This window comes from Mirounga angustirostris, unplaced genomic scaffold, assembly GCF_029215605.1.
Source record: "Mirounga angustirostris isolate CCGP_5_RB_7025 unplaced genomic scaffold, mMirAng1.0.hap1 SCAF_5, whole genome shotgun sequence".
Lineage (NCBI taxonomy): Eukaryota > Metazoa > Chordata > Mammalia > Carnivora > Phocidae > Mirounga > Mirounga angustirostris.
The window spans coordinates 38,666,190-38,683,563 of NW_026991713.1; the positions used below are offsets into that span (position 1 = coordinate 38,666,190).

General features: G+C 35.1%; 1 protein-coding gene across 10 annotated transcripts in view; it reads left to right on the top strand.

Annotated features, from left to right (window-relative positions):
- Nucleotides 1-17,374, top strand: part of PPP1R12A (protein phosphatase 1 regulatory subunit 12A) — a 144,444-nt gene that overhangs the window by 82,950 nt on the left and 44,120 nt on the right. For all 10 annotated transcript variants that reach the window (XM_064590843.1, XM_054506904.2, XM_054506903.2 and 7 more), the window contains exons 6-9: nt 4,749-4,823; nt 5,502-5,590; nt 5,742-5,899; nt 10,627-10,748. In XM_064590843.1, coding sequence (XP_064446913.1) covers nt 4,749-4,823; nt 5,502-5,590; nt 5,742-5,899; nt 10,627-10,748 — 444 coding nt within the window. The remainder of the gene's footprint in view (nt 1-4,748; nt 4,824-5,501; nt 5,591-5,741; nt 5,900-10,626; nt 10,749-17,374) is intronic.

Below are 17,374 nucleotides of genomic sequence, written 5' to 3' on the forward strand. Positions count from 1 at the left end.
CAGGGAGCCCGATGCGGGACTCGATCCCAGGACTCCAGGATCATGACCTGAGCCGAAGGCAGTCGCTCAACCAACTGAGCCACCCAGGCGCCCTGAAAAAAATTATTTTATCTTGTATCTGTTCTAAAATTAATTCCTATGCCATACAGTTCATCATAATTATGCTCTAGGAGAAGGACTGCATATAAATAATTTTGCTTTATCTCCTTTTGTTTCTGTCTTACTATAGTAGCAGTTTTTTGTGTCATTCTAAATTTTTATATCTTATCCCCTCATTTCATCATTTCAGTATATCTTTATAGTATCTTAAAAGCATTATGCCTCATAGTTCCTTAGAATTTTATAGTTTTCAACTTGTTTTCACATATATTATCTAATGCTGTCCTTTTAACAACCCTACAAAGTTGTTATCAGAGTTACGCAGATTTGAGAACATGATCAGAGAAGTCAAGTGATTTTCTTAAAGCCCTAATAAATAAGTAAGAATAATTTATTCTGGGGGCGCCTGGGTGATTCAGTCAGTTAAGCGTCCAACTCTTGGTCCTGGCTTAGGTCATGATCTCATGGGTCATGAGATCGAGCCCTGCACTGGGCTCTGCACTTAGCTGGAAATCTGCTTGAGATTCTCTCCCTCTGCCCCCCCCCCACTCATGTGCATGTGCTCTCCCTTGCTCTCTCTTTCTGAAATAAATAAATCTCTTAATAAAAAAGACTAAATTTTCTGCTAAGTTCCTCTGCAGATTTTTCTTAGTTTTTGATTTCTCATGTTTTATTTTTCCAGATACTAACTCATAAGTTGTAAAAATATGACTTTAAAATTTTTATCAAAATTGGATTTTTCTTTTAAAATATCAGGATTTTAAAGACATCTTTTAATAGTGAGACGCAAATAATGTATATAGCATTCTAAAGGCCTTTTGCCATAAGGATATCAAAATGCAAGCATTGTTGTTGGGAGGGAGACTGTATTCTATAGTAATGGAAGATATTTTTACAAGACTTTTAATTTTTAAAATTTTAATTTTATAATTTTGCCTTTGTGAGTTAGTCTTTCTGTTATCATTGGCTGCATTTTAAAAAAATATGTCATAATTCATATCAATCAAAATTAGTCTTTATTGTGTAAGCCTGCTTAAGTGAATTTATCTTGTCATTTGATACCGTCAGTACTTGTAGATTGAAGATTTTTAGTAAATTTCTTTTAAAAATGATATCAAAGAGTACTTACAGAACTTTCAGGATTTAGATGAATTCTTTACTATTAGAAAATATAATTTTGGTAAATGTATAATATAGAAAATGCAACAAATCATATAGAAAATTTGAAAGTCTTTCTACATAAAAATGGGAGAAGTGTTCTTAAAATAGAGATTTTGGTCTTGTTTCTTTAACTTGTAAGACATTTGCTGTCATTTTAACTCATTATTATAAATTATGTGATACAGACTTTAAATATCAAGATTTTTAATTTTTTTCTTAATTAAAATAATTGTTTTACTAGAATATACCCAAATATTGTCCCTTTTTAAATATTAACTAAGATGTTTTTCTAATTGGAATTTTCTTTTAATGAAATATGACAATGATTGGTAGACAGCTTTTTAGTTTGATAGCTGTTATTACAAAGATTTAAGTGAATAACAAAACTGCTTCTGCTTAATGGGCACACAGATTTTTTTTTTCCCTACTTTTATCTGAGCTTATTCTTATTTTCTGTCAAGACAGTGGAGCATTAGAGACTTAGATTCTATTCCCGCTTTCCCTTCATTGCCTGCATGACCTTGAGCAAATGCCATACACTCAGCCTAGGTTTCCTCGTCTGTACAATGGGAATCATAATGCTTGTCCTGACTACTTCACTGGTTGTTGTGAAAATGAAGAGAGATCACACCTCTAAAAGCAATTCAGTTAGAATAAGTGAGGAAGGAATGAAGAGTCTATGAGGTTAGACTTAAACAGTAGCTCTAGTGTGCTTCTGGTAATTTACAGATGTATTGAAAACTGATTTTTTTAAGCAGTAATTTTTTTTTAAGATTGTTTTCTTGATTGAAAAGAGTTCTTATTTTCTCATACCTCAGCATTGTACCCTCCTCCATTATTTCTTGGTTACGTTGCGTGATTCTGTTTATATGCCCTACTGTGTTAGCATTCCGTTAACAAAGCATAGTAGTAGCCTTACAGTAATTAAGAACCAGGTCACGTTTATAACTTTACAATTGGCTACCTTCGTAACTGTCCTATTGTTTAATGAGCATGGTTAAGTTGAGGGTCTGCTTTTCTGAAATGAGGAACTTTTCTCTGCTTATAGCCTGCATTTTACTCTAGTTTTTATTCTCTGTCAGCTGCTGTTTGCAGAGTAGACTCGTTTATCAAGGGAGAAAGTGAAAAAAAAGGTTAGTAAGGTGATCCAGTTTCTTATTCTTATAAAGGAAAATTCCTTGGTCACTAAAATAACCCCATTGCATTTAACCACTGCTAAAATTTAATTACAATTCAAAAAAATTTTTAAGGTGCAGTATTTCATTCATGAGAAGGGTTGATAAATGCTTAAAATAATACTTAAAAAGAAGCCAGTGAGTTATTTTCACTTAACATGATCTTGAAAACAATTTGCATAACGTAGCATGTGTAACATTATAAAACTAATTATACAAAGAGACTATGATATAGCAAAATGGATTAACATGTGTTTCTAATCTAAAGGGCACCCTCAAAATTTGAGCCAATTATTTTGTTTCAGAGCCACTTATTCTTCGGGAATTTAATTCTTAGCATTTAATACTGAAGGTTGAAATAGGGAGAAAGGTTTATTAAAGCTAGAACATTTTCTCCTGGACTGAATGGGAAAGGATAGATTGGTTCTTAAATTCTTGCTGGGAAGCTTTTCTAACAAGAAAAGGCAGATATGTAAGTGTTTTTGAATCCTGTAAATTTTACATGCATACATTCCCCTATCTTGATAAAGTAGCATTTCGTGTATTTTAGGATACATTTCATAGACCATATTTTTTATTTTATAAACAGACAATGGAATAACCAGCTCAGATATTGGGTAGCTTAGATTTCATTTTGTAGTGCTGGGAAATGTAACTCCTGTCCAAGTAGATGGCAACATCCTAATGTTGGTCTAGAATTGAGGGTTTTAGATTTGTTTGTTTCCTTTTTTGTTTTTTAATATTTTATTTATTTATTTGACAGAGAGATAGAGCACAAGTAGGCAGAGAGGCAGGCAGAGGGAGAAGGAGAAGCGGGCTCCCCGCTGAGCAGGGAGCCTGATGCGGGGCTCGATCCCAGGACCTTGGGATCATGACCTGAGCCGAAAGCAGCTACTTAACCAACTGAGCCACCCAGGCGCCCCTAGATTTGTTTTTTAATGGAAGAGTTTGTGTGATTTTAGAAGTCGTCATTATCTACTCATCTGGCTTTTTTGTAGCTGTGAGACGCCTTTTATGAAAGAAATTTGAATTGCCTTTCAGAATGATATATTTTCTAGTTGAAAAAAAGTAGAATTTTTTTCTGAGAAAAGATCATATACCGGCCAACATATAAAATAGAATGTATTCTAATAACCACCTTTTTTGACATTCTGGAAACCTGTACCAGTAGGGTTATTATAAGGACAAATGCAAGCAACAGGAGAAAACCTTAGTATGTTTGGTCAGCAACTCTTGGAAATTTTCTTTTCCACAGTGAATAAAAATAGATTGACAGATGTTCATCTGAACTAATATTTGAAACTGAGGCATACCTGTGGCTGGCTGAACTTTAAGCAGTTTAGAAATATATATTTTTATTTTGTTACTCTGTTAAGACTTTAGTTAATTTTTATGGCTGTAATAAAAAGAAAAAAGGCCTCGAAAGGTTATAAACACGGAGTTACCACATGATCTGGTAATTTTACCTAGAGCTGTATCCCCAAGAAAATGAAAACAAATGTTCACTCAAAAGCTTGTGTACAAATGTTCATAGCAGTATTATTTATTATATATAACCAAAAAGCAGAAAGCAAAAGCAAATATCCATCAACTGACAAATAGATTAGCACATGTGGTATGTCAAGCAATGGACTGTTACTCGACAATAAGAAGGATTGAAGTTAGTGCTATATGTGGCAACATGGATGAAACTTGAAGACATTATACAAAGTGAAAGAAGCCAGTCACAAAGGACCACATATTGTATGATTTCATTTATATGAAATGTTCAGAACAGGCAAATTTGTAGTAACAGTACATAGGTTAGTTGTTGCCTTGGGCTGGAGGGTTGGGAAGGGAGATGAGAAAAGTGGGGAGATCATTTCTTTTTGGGGTGATGAAAATGTCCTATGTTGTTAATGGTAAAGGTTGTAATACTCTATGAATATACTGTTGTACACTTTATTTTTTTAATTTTATTATGTTATGTTAGTCACCATACTCCACCATATCATTAGTTTTTAATGCAGTGATGCACGATTTAATGTTTTCATGTAACACCCAGTGCTTAAATGGCTTTTTGTATGGTGAGTTTTATGTCAATAAAGCTGTTACCAAAGAAAGTAAGGGGAGGTGTATCAGCTGCATCTCTCACATGGATTTCTTATATACCTCCTTTAAGTCATATACTGTTGTATTACTACATACATAACAAATTACGTACATAACAAAATGTTATCTAACTTCTTTTTGTATAATTATACAGAATCACCAAAGGTGTCTTATAGTTTATTGACTTTTTACCGTCACCAACCCCCTTTGTTTCCTACCCAGGGCCAGACAGCGTTTGATGTAGCAGATGAGGATATTTTAGGATATTTAGAAGAATTGCAAAAGAAACAAAATCTGGTATGTTTGATGACTGTCTAAAAATTGTCTGTATTAGTGAATTTTCCTAATAGCTTTAACTTTCAGATAGCTGAAAAAGTATTTTTGTGATATTTTATACTTTTTGGTTTTAAGTTATTCCTGACAGTCAAACCAAATGACGGTGAAAGAGAATAAAGGAATCGTGGTAGTATTCAGCCTTTTGTATTGCTTGTCCCCATTTCTCTTACCTCCTCTTCACAAAATGAATACTTCTATAATGTACTACTCAAAAATAACATATTTTTGTAATTTCATAATAAAGTTTGCTTAGAAGGTGGAGACTATAAAATCTCAGGTTTCTAAAATAGCAGGCCCTGGATGAAGAAGAAGTTATGTAGGTAGGAAAGAGATTTTTAAGTAAAAAATATCATCAGACATCCTAAGTGGCTAATGGATCCTGACTTTGTCAGTGATTTATGGTTGGAGGGATGTAAAAAATCCAACTTTGTCCTTCACCTAGCTTTTTAACTATTTAGTCCTCTTTATTCTTTATCCAAGCCAGCCCCCCCTTTTTTTTTCAGGAAAAACTTAAATCTTTGTTTTGTTTTGGTTTTGTTTCATGTTTTGAAAACTACTTTGTTGTTATTTCAAATTCTGTATTTTACTCATTAATACTATTTTAATAGTATTATTTTCCTTTCCATAACTTTTATAAAGCTGCATAGTGAAAAACGGGAGAAGAAATCTCCACTAATTGAATCAACAGCCAATATGGATAATAATCAGTCACAGAAGACCTTTAAAAAGTAAGTAAAATACTAAAATAGGTTTTGTTATTATGAATGAATTGGCATGATGGCCATAGACATGATTATTAGATTTTGTGGATCTGAGAAGAATTAGTGTTTTTTGGTCTTTTGTGTTTTTAATCTTTTGAAAACTATTTTCCTTTCATAGCAAAGAGACACTGATTATTGAGCCAGAGAAAAATGCATCCCGTATTGAATCTCTGGAACAAGAAAAAGTTGATGATGAAGAAGAAGGAAAGAAAGATGAATCTAGCTGCTCTAGTGAAGAAGATGAAGAAGATGACTCAGAATCAGAAGCTGAAACAGGTAAAATTTGAAGCATAATGGGATTTTCAGTGAATTTTGATGCATTGTAAAATAAGATAAGATCAGGCTTTAATCAGGCTTTTGAAACTTTACTGACTGATTTGCTACTTGTTCAGATACCTGCCAAGCCAGTAAATTATCTTCCGGGGAGTATTAGAAATTTGAGTATAGTTGTGAATTTATTGTTCTCTAATGACCTGGAGGTTCTTACTTACCTCTGCGTTTTGCTGAACTGTATTTTTAGGTTTGAAGAAGGTGAAGATTCCCTTAGGATGGTACAGATAGGGTATGAATGGGCTCCCAGCAATTCAAGAATGCTTCTGATACTTTCTGAGGCTCAACAATCCAGGAAGTTGGTTCCAGTATCATCCCAAATATTCCCTAAGCAATAGTAAAATTTTAGAAAGTTGAGGCTGAATCAAGATACTTTCCTATGGGGTGTGGAGAAATTTGCTTTGTTTCAAGAAATTTTGAAGATACAGGAAAGTATAATACACCTTCAGGGGCGCCTGCGTGGCTTGGTCGTTAAGCGTCCGCTTTCGGCTCAGGTCATGATCCCAGGGTCCTGGGATCGAGCCCCGCATTGGGCTCCCTGCTTGGCGGGGAGTCTGCTTCTCCCTCTCCCACTCCCTCTGCTTGTGTTCCCTCTCTCGCTGTGTCTCTCTCTGTCAAATAAATAAATAAATAATCTTAAAAAAAAAAAAAAATACACCTCCATATTCCAACTACCAAGAATGAACAGCTGCTGACATTTAGCTATGTTTTCTTCAAATTTTTCTTATAATAAAATTTTAAAAATTACAGTTGTCTCCTTTAACCATTAACCCTAGGGGCGCCTGGGTGGCTCAGTTGTTTAAGCGACTGCCTTCAGCTCGGGTCATGATCCTGGAGTCCCGGGAACGAGTCCCACATCGGGCTCCCTGCTCGGCGGGGAGTCTGCTTCTCCTCCCTCTGACCCTCCTCCCTCTCCTGCTCTCTCTTTCGTTCTCTCTCTCTCTCAAATAAATAAATAAATGAATCTTTAACCATTAACCCTAGTCTGCTTCCCTTTCCTTTCTTCCCAAAGTCAATCACTGTCTTGAGTTTTTTCTTTTATCTTCCAGTCCATTTTATACTTATATCTTATACATTCAGAAGTAATATATAGTAATTATAGGACAGTTTTGTGTTTTCATTTTTATACCTAGAAGTTGTTAGGCAACTTGCTTTTTTTTTTTCACTCAAAAGTTGTAACTTTTAGATTTGTTTACATCTATCTGTATCTTTTTTTTTTTTTTTAAGATTTTATTTATTTATTTGACAGAGAGAGACATAGCGAGAGAGGAAACACAAGCAGGGGGAGGGGGGGAGAGGGAGAAGCAGGCCTCCCTGTGGTGCAGGGAGCCCGATGTGGGGCTCGATCCCAGGACCCTGGGATCACGACCCGAGCCAAAGGCAGACGCCCAACGACTGAGCCACCCAGGCGCCCCTACATCTATCTGTATCTTTACCTACATAACTTACCCCTCTAGTTGTTGTATAGTATTCATTAAATACATCTGTTTCCCTTCTGATAAAAATTTATCTTATTCCCATTTTTCCATTGTTGACAAATAATGCCATTGTGATCATTTGTGCAATTGTCTCCTTATGTACATAGGTAAGAGATATTCTACTAGGTATATACTTAAAAATGGAGTTATTGTGTCACATTTTCAGTTTTCATGGATGTTGCCAAATTTCTTTACAAAGTCACTATCACAATTTACATTCTTTTCTTTTTTATTATCGGGGTATGGTTTCTGCATTGCATTGCTTCATCTGGCCCACATGGTTTTATACATTTTATTTGCCAGAGTGCTTTTATTAAATAACATTTATTTTCTTACTCTGCATCGGTTAATCATTCACATCTTCAGATCAGTGTGAAATTCCAGTATTGCCATCTTTGAGTTGTATAACCTGATATGTTAACATGTAAATTTATCAGAAAAAATAGTCCATTTCCATTAAGATTTTTGATCAAAAAAAAGAAAAAAGAAAAAATTATCAGGACCAGTATGGTGGTCATCAGTAAATAGAAATGAAGCCCTAGAATTTCTTGGGCTCCCTGTATTTCCTCTAGACACAGCAACAGTTTTGGATCATTTTATTTTTACTCACTCAGCAAAATATTTCACCTAAGAAAATACGGGAAACTAAAGTTTACTAAGTAAACGCACATCGAAGAAGATAGTGATTATCTTTTCCCATTAAAAACAAAATGTTATTAAACAGATAAAGGCTAGCTTTGTTGCCAGGTACTGTGTCTTAAATTCCTTTTTTTTTTTGAAGCTTACTAATCCTACAAGTAAATTATTTTTTGGTAAAACACAAAGTGTTTTTGAGATATGTGAATGTCTAGATTCTAGTCACCAGGGATATAATTTTTAATTTATTACTGTCATATTGCTGGTCAGGTGAGTCAGCATATCTTTTGTCTTGGTGAGAGTATAGGTAAAATTGGAAACTAAAGCAACCAGGTAGTCATTGAATATTGTAACTCTTTTTTATGACATGCTAATTAAAGTATTTCTAATTATAAAAATAAATTATATGAGAATGAGCATGCACAGTGCTTAATAACATGGACTGATTCGTGAGTGTAATTGTATTTGTGGTTAATTTATTTAATCTCCGATTTCTCTAATCTCAGATTTCTCTGATTTTTCCTGCTTTAAATGGATACTATATATAGCAAATATTTAAACCAAAAGGAAAAAAGAGAAAATAAAAGGAAAAAAAAATCTTGAATTTTTATCTTGTTTTTTATTTTTCCTACTAGACTGTAAGCTGTATGCGGTTAAGATATTTTGGTTTTTCATTAACTGGTATATCCCCAGTACCTACCTAGGACAGTAGGACGCAGTACCTAGTACTTGAAATATGGAGACATTTAAAAATATTTGTTGAATTACTCTCTCCAGTTAGGTAGACTGTTTTCCAGGATGATGGTCTAATAGATTGTGCATGATTTGTACTTAAATTGTACTGAATAGGCTTAGCTTCTATTGAATGAAAAGAGGTATTGTTTAACACTGAGAATAAAGTTTATTAGACTGTGGTTAGCTCATTCAGTTTATTCAAAAAGCTAAGATCATAGTGGTTTTTAAATGAGCCACTTTCGCCTTGTTCTTTGGTATGGTTTGAGATATTATGCTTTTCACCCTATTAACATCTTGTGGGTATTTTCTTAGTCACAAATAGAATTGAATGAATCAATTCAGAACTATTTGGTGTTTATACATGTGTATATATAGCCCTAAAGATAATTATATTTTAATATTGTCTACTTATAAAGTATAATGGCATACAATAATGATAAGGTGGAAAATTATTTTAGGAAACTGACCTAAGGGAGAGAGAGGTTTAATGAATATGAGTATAATGAAAATGAGTATCTCATAGAGTTTTAAAGTACTATACTTCTTCTCAAAAGTATAGAAGAATACCTGTCCTCCCTCATTTTGAAACCAAAGGACTATTTTAAAACTAGATAAATGATCTTTGACCATTTGAAAAGTAAGCCTTTCTGGCCCATTTATAAATGACAGTTAATTTATAGATTTAAATTTATAGATAACTGTTTTTGCTAAAAGCCAGTCTGATTTCTGTGTTCAAATATAGGGGCACCTGGGTCATGCAGTTGGTTAAGCATCTGACTCAGGTGGTGATATCAGGGTTGTGAGATCAAGCCCTGTGTCAGGCTTTGTGCTCAGCGTGGAGTCTGCTTGAGATTCTCTCTCCCTCTCACACTCGTGTGCGTGTGCTCTCTCTCTCAAATAAGTAAATCTTTAAAAATATGTGTTCAAATGCAGTCTGAATCTTTTCTGGCATCGATGTTTTCAAAAACGTTTTTCCAAGTGCTTCATTGTTAGTTGGAAATTGTCTCAATACATTGTGAAAAGAGATTTAATCTTAAATCAACTAATATTCTGGTTTAAGATTGGACTTTTTAGGGGTGAGCAAATATGCTCTTTGTGACATTTAACATGCTATTTGACAGGAATATAAGCTGATTATTGCCAAAAAGCACTTTTTAGATTTCTTGGAATAAAGAACTATGAGTTTTAAATAAACAATGTAAATTGTAGATCTATTAGAAAAATTGTATAGCTCTTGTAATCTTTTTAGTTGCACTGTATTCATGCATTCAGCTTTTTTTTTTTTTTTTTTAAGATTTTATTTATTTGTCAGAGAGAAAGAGAGAGCACAAGCATCAGGGGAGTGTCAGGGAGAGGGAGAAGCAGGCTCTCCGCTGAGCAGGGAGCCCGATGGGGGTTAAATAAATTAACCACAAATACAATTAGACTCCTGAATCAGTCCGTGTTCATGAACCCTGGGATCATGACCTGAGCTGAAGGCAGACACTTAACCGGCTGAGCCACCCAGGCATCCTGCATTCAGCTTTTAAATATTAATTTTTTTATATTTCTATAGTGTTAAAAGTATGAAAATCAGATTCTGGTTTTGCTTTTTATTCTTAGAAGCTTTGTTGTGTCCTCATGTTCTGTTACTTGTTTCTGCATGCATATTGAGACATTTCTAGAAACTCCTTGAAAAATTCACTTGTTAAAAGGGGGAAAAAAATGGAAAAGACTTGAATTAACAAAACCTTAAACAAAAATGAATATAAAATACTATTTTTCTAGATATTGAAACAATCCATACTGAATCTTGACTCCATGTTTTTCATGTTTTGGTAATAGATAAGACAAAGCCCATGGCTTCTGTAACTAATGCCAATACTTCTAGTACACAAGCAGCTCCTGTAGCTGTTACAACACCTGTGTCATCTGGTCAGGCCACACCTACATCACCTATGAAAAAGGTAAGCCAAAATTGTGTTTGCTAAAAATACATATATTCTGTTTAAGTACTAAAGCATTAAGACAGTTCTTAAATTTTTATGGTTTATTCCAAAAATATTTAAGGTTTAGAATAAGAATATATTTTTCTTTTATAATTTGAGATTTCCTTTGAACCGTATTCTTTTTAAAAAATACTTTTTAAAGTATTAGTTTGCATATGAAAACTAATGATAATGGTCATGGTAGTTTTTATTTCTGTTGAACTTTTGAGAAACATGGGTTTTATATCCTTTATCCCTGGTAAGTAAAGGCGCATTTTGATAATTTCACAGTTAAGCACAAAAATTACTATCATAAGTCAATGAGAGAGCTAGCATCTAGATTTTCTAACTCTGTACAAAGCACCAGGCATGCAAGTATGGTATGCCAGTAAGAGCATGATCTCTGATGTCAGACAAACCAGAGATCCGCTCCTGACCCCACCTCTTATTAATTGTAAGGACATTGAGCAAGTTACTGTCTTCCTTAATCTGTCAGGGAAAAGGCAAAACAAAAATAATAAACAAAAAGAGAAAGTAAATTAGCATTATAAGCCTTGATTGAGAGAGAGAGCCTGGCTAGTGACTAAGTGCTCTCAAAATGTTAGTTTTATTTCTTCCTCTTCTCCCTTACTCTGTTCCCCATTTGTTCTCTGTCCTTTTGCTTCCTTTTCTCCACCAAACAGTGCTTCCCAAGAAGTGTGTGTTGATCCAGAACCTGTACTTCTTTTAACTCAAAGATTATAGGTTTTGTTTTGTTTACCACTGGTCTCTTTTTAAAGGCTTCTCCCAACCACCCTTACTTATCTTTAATGAGCATACTCATGTCCCTCTGTGTACACACACACACTTTTTTGTGGAAACATTTAAGAATTGAGTCCAATCAACACAACACTTTACCCCTAAATACTTGAGTACGTATCTCCTAAATACGAAAGCGTTATCCTTCATTCCCATACTAAAATGATCCTATTTAGGATATTTAACTTTGGTATAATACTGTTATCTATGTTCATTATATATAAACCATAGTCAAGATTTTTTTCAGTTGTCCTCCTACTAATGTTTTTCTGTTTGTTTTTTCAAATCAAGGGTCCACTGAGGGATTGCACATTGTGTTTAACTGTCGTGTCTCTGCCTTTGGACTTCTTATTTTGTTGCTTATCTGACGTTATTTGGTTTGCATGGATTTGAGGACTGATTTTAAATCCCCATAGTGTTTCTATTACGTTGTCAGTTTTGTTAATCTTTGGATTTGGCTCCAAGTGGTCAAAATGTTTAGAATAATAAACTAGAGAAGTTTTTGAAACTCCATACTGCTAGTAATAATCTTCCTCTAAAACTCTTGCTAAGGAAAGTGATAATGTGGGTTCTTAGTGGTAGAAATGTATGGATTTCAGTGGTACATTTTGAATATCAGGGAAATACATGAATGATTTATCTTACCTTCTGTATTCCATAATTGAGGGTTTCCTAAATTCAGCTAGAACCTGCATTCATATGATAATAATTATATTATATATGCTTAAAAATGCAGTTCTCTGGGGGTAATCTCTCTGCAGAATTTTAAAGATGATTATCATGCTATAACTGGAGTCACCATAGGCTGTTTTAAACTTTATTTAATTCTAGAGCCCTTGTATATGTCTTCAGTAAGTACCAAACTTTAGCTCTTTTGATTTACTGTTAAAATTATAGGATTATCAAAAGTTCCCAAAAGCTCCATCCCCTGAAATATCTGGCCACAAATAACTGGCTCTCATTCTTTTGAGTATTTAGCTAAGCGATCTCTTTACTACTATAGTCAAATAATTGCAGTAGACTCCTTTTGATCAATTATATTTTTCTTAAGCATAGCCCCGATTTAATAACTTAATTGCTCTTAATAACTTTTAATAATTGTTAAAGTAATAATAACTGTTAGAGTTAGGCCTGTAACCTCTTGGCTATAAAAATCCTTATTCAGAACTACTTCTGATTCTGTAATTAAATTGAAGTAATAACAACTATCTGCTTTCTGTGATTTGCATATGTAGAAACTCCATTTCATTCTCAGTTTCAGGTATCATAACTTACTTTGAAGATTACATTTATTTAGTCTTTGTTCTTAAGGTTTTGTAGCCAAATTTTATTTTAATCCATAAAGTTGTGGCGTACAAATAATTTGAAGTATTATTTTAATGGCTAGAGCAATCTTATTTTTTATAACTTTTAAAGCCCATTATTATGTTAAGTGATACTTTTTATGTTAATTTAGCATTTTAATGTTTTCTAAGTTAGTTTCAAGAATTTCCCTTTAACTTAGAGTCCTAACAGATGAATTTCCTTAGATGAATTGTTAATCTGTAAAATGCATATTAAAAGATTTTGTAGTTCAGAGTTCTGTTTTTAGGTTCCCACTCACTACTCTGGTTTTGATATATAGACAAAGGTATCTTAAGTTTTCTTGCTTCCTCCACCAGTGCATAAACTGTATAGAAATGCACACACAGGGGCGCCTGGATGGCTCAGTTAGTTAAACGTCTGCCTTCAGCTCAGGTCATGATCTCGGGGTCCTGGGATCAAGTCCCACATTGGGCTCCCTGCTCAGTGGGGAGTCTGCTTCTCCCTCTCCCTCTGCCTGCCACTCCCCGCTTGTGCTCTCTGTCAAATAAATAAATAAAATCTTTTTAAAAATTTAAAAAAAAATCACGCACGTGCATACACACACACAGCAAGAAATAGATCACAAAACAGGAAGCTCTAAAACAGTATTAAATATCACTTATTATTATCTCTAATAATTCACGGTAGCTACAGAGAAATGTAGATATAGTCTCTTTAAATGATCTTCCCTTAAGTTCTTAACTCTTCAGCTAAGATTAAAGAGCAACCAGGCCTGTGATTTGTGGAGATGTTTCCTATAAAACCATCAGTTTGGTTTTATGATTTAAAGTTTTAACAGTAGGGGCACCTGGCTGGCTCCGTCAGGAGAGCATGCAACTCTTGATCTCGGGGTCATGAGTTTAAAGCCTGCAATGGGTGTAGAGATTATTAAAAAAAAATAATAAGTAAACTTTAAAATATTAACAGTAAGTTTATATACTCTCTTTAATCAAAATAAATATTGCTGCGATCTCTGAAAAAGATTACCTACTTTTCTGTATGCACATAAATTCTGGTAAGTGTAAGCTGTATTTACTAGATGGTAAAAATTCATAATTTTTTTAGAATTAAGTGTTTTGGTTAGTTGAATCCAATTATTAAATGTAATAGTAATTTAATAAAAAACTATGTACTGTGGCCATATGTATGCCAATAGAAGTGTACAAATATAGAATGACGGTTTATCTTGGGAAAAAAATGGAAGAGATCGTATTTATTTGAGGAAATAAAATTAGAACATTTGAGATCTTGAATGAGTAGGTAGTATTTCAACTAACAGGAGAGTTTGTACAGTGTACTGAAAGGAAGAGACAAGAAACAATGTGAGCAAAGTAGGGATAATGTGAAATATTTTGCAGGAAAAATAAGTTGTGTAGTTTAGTTGATTTATAGGGTACATATACAAAGTAAAACAGGAAAAGTAAAGCCAAATTATGGAATGTCTTCATTTCTTTTTTTTTTTTTTAAAGATTTTATTTATTTATTTGAGAGAGAGAATGAGAGACAGAGAGCATGAGACGGGGGAGGGTCAGAGGGAGAAGCAGACTCCCTGCCAAGCAGGGAGCCCGATGCGGGACTCGATCCCGGGACTCCAGGATCATGACCTGAGCCGAAGGCAGTCGCTTAACCAACTGAGCCACCCAGGCGCCCCGGAATGTCTTCATTTCTATGGTAAAATTTTTATAGTTTGATAGATAGTAGAGAACCATTGAAAATGTTTGAATGGGGCCATGAGAATATTAATTGGGCAGCAACATACAGGTGTATTTGAAAGGAGGCTAATTGAGAGAAGATTGAATAGAAAGTTGTTGGTTTTTTTTTTTTTAATTTATTTGAGAGAGAGAATGAGATAGAGAGAGAGCATGAGACGGGGGAGGGTCAGAGGGAGAAGCAGACTCCCCGCTGAGCAGGGACCCCGATGCGGGACTCGATCCTGGGACTCCAGGATCATGACCTGAGCCGAAGGCAGCCGCTTAACCAACTGAGCCACCCAGGCACCCCGAATAGAAAGTTTTTTTAGTGATTTCATTTCATAATTTTTTTTGATGTAGTGTTCCATGATTCATTGTTTGCGTATAACACCCAGTGCTCCATTCAGTATGTGCCCTCTTTAATACCCATCACCAGGCTAACCCATCCCCCCACCCCCCTCCCCTCTAGAACCCTCAGTTTGTTTCTCAAGAGTCCATAGTCTCTCATGGCTTGTCTCCCCCTCTGATTTCCCCCCCTTCATTTTTTCCTTCCTTCTATCTTCTTACTCTCTTTTTTTAAAAAACATATAATGTATTATTTGTTTCAGAGGTACAGGTCTGTGATTCAACAGTCTTACACAATTCACAGTGTTCACCATAGCACATACCCTCCCCAGTGTCTATCACCCAGCCACACCATCCCTCCCACCCCCCACCACTCCAGCAACCCTCAGTTTGTTTCCTGAGATTAAGAATTCCTCAGATTAAGAATTCCTCATATCAGTGAGGTCATATGATACATGTCTTTCTCTGACTGACTTATTTCGCTCAGCATAATACCCTCCAGTTCCATCCATGTCATTGCAAATGGTAAGATTTCATTCCTTTTGATGGCTGCATAATATTCCATTGTATATATACACCACATCTTCTTTATCCATTCATCTGATGATGGACATCTTGGCTCTTTCCATAGTTTGGCTATTGTGGACATTGCTGCTATAAACATTGGGGTGCATGTACCCCTTCGGGTCCCTACATTTGTATCTTTGGGGTAAATACCCAGTAGTGCAATTGCTGGGTCGTAGGGTAGCTCTATTTTCAACTTTTTAGGAACCTCCATACTGTTTTCCAGAGTGGCTGCACCAGCTTGCGTTCCCACCAACAGTGTAGGAGGGTTTAAATCTTAATATATTATCTCTTTGCTCCTAGAAAAAAATAAAAAATTTAAAAAAAGGAAGTTATTGAAGTTGCCCGAGATGATAGAGTAGAGAAGTGGCAGTGGTCTTATAAAGGACAAGGAGATTCAGAGACTTGGCATCTAATTTATAAATGGGGGGAGATGACTAAGAAGTCTAACAGGACTATGAAATTTCAAATATAGGGAAGTGAAGAAATTTATTGTGCTACCAACAGAAATAGGGAACTGAGGGTGAGCCAGTTTGGAAATAAAGGTGTTTGATTTTAAATATGTTGAGTTTCAGGTTCCAGTTGTAGTTCTAGATAGTTCATTCTCTAGGTAAATAGAAATTTAGGACTGGCTGGGGCTCCTGGGTGGCTCAGTCGGTTAAGCGGCTGCCTTCGGCTCAGGTCACGTTCCCAGGGTCCTGGGATCGAGCCCCACATCGGGCTCCTTGCTCAGCGGAGAGCCTGCTTCTCCCTCTCCCTCTGCCTGCTGCTCCCCCTGCTTGTGCTCTCTATCTCTCTCTGTGTGTCAAATAAATAAATAAAATCTTTAAAAAAAAAATTCTCAAGACTGCGAATTTAGGAGTCAGGCTGAACTAGAGATAAATTTGAGAATAAGCTGAGTACTGTTAATATTTAGCCTGAGGAAGTATAGAAGACCCTATTCCTGCAGGAGAAGAAAGTAGAAAGGGAAGATAGGAGATCTGAAAACAGTCTTGAGAAGCTTATGTTGCAGGACTGTGCTAACAACAGCAAAAAGACCAAGAACGAAGGTGGTCAGAAGAGTAAGAAAGTCGAAACAGTGTACTGTTTACAAAAGTCAAAAGAGTTTCAGGGAGTGGGTATAGTTGAGTATTTTAGAGATGTTCATTTATAGATTAAGTAAAATTGAAAGGAGCTTTGAAACACAGAAAGCAATAAATCCAAATTCACATTAGGCAAAATGGAGATATATCAGTCATTATAGTGCAACAAATGTCCATTTCAAAATTGATAATACTGCCTCATTTTTCTCAACCCTAAAATAGCAGTGATAATAGCATTTCACTGGGCGGTTGCAAGGATTGCCCATGTGAAAGACTTTTAAGCTTAGAGCCTGACAGGAGCAAACATCTATTCAATGTTAGCTTCTGTTGTACCATTCAGTAAATGTTAGGTTACCTATTTGTCCTGGAGGAGTAACTTTATTTCCAGTTTGGGGGAGGTTCTAGGTGAAGAATTGGCAAACCATGGTCCGTGGGCCAAGAGCTGGCCCACTACCTGTTTTTGTACAGCCCACATATTAGAATGGTTTTAATATTTTTAAATGGTTGGGAAAATCAAAAGAATGTTTTGTGACACAAATTCAAATTTCAATGTACCTAAATGAAGTTTTATTAGAACATAGCCACATTCATTCACTTATGTATTACCTGTGGCTGCTTTGTTCCAACAGTGTAGATGAACAGTTGAAACAGAGACCCTATGGTTTGCAAAGCCTAAAATTCACAATCTGGTCCTTTACAGAAAAGTTCTCCAACCCCTATTCTTGGATGCTACGACTTTAGACTCAGAAATCAATAACCAGTCATCTCAGTGCCTGTCTTA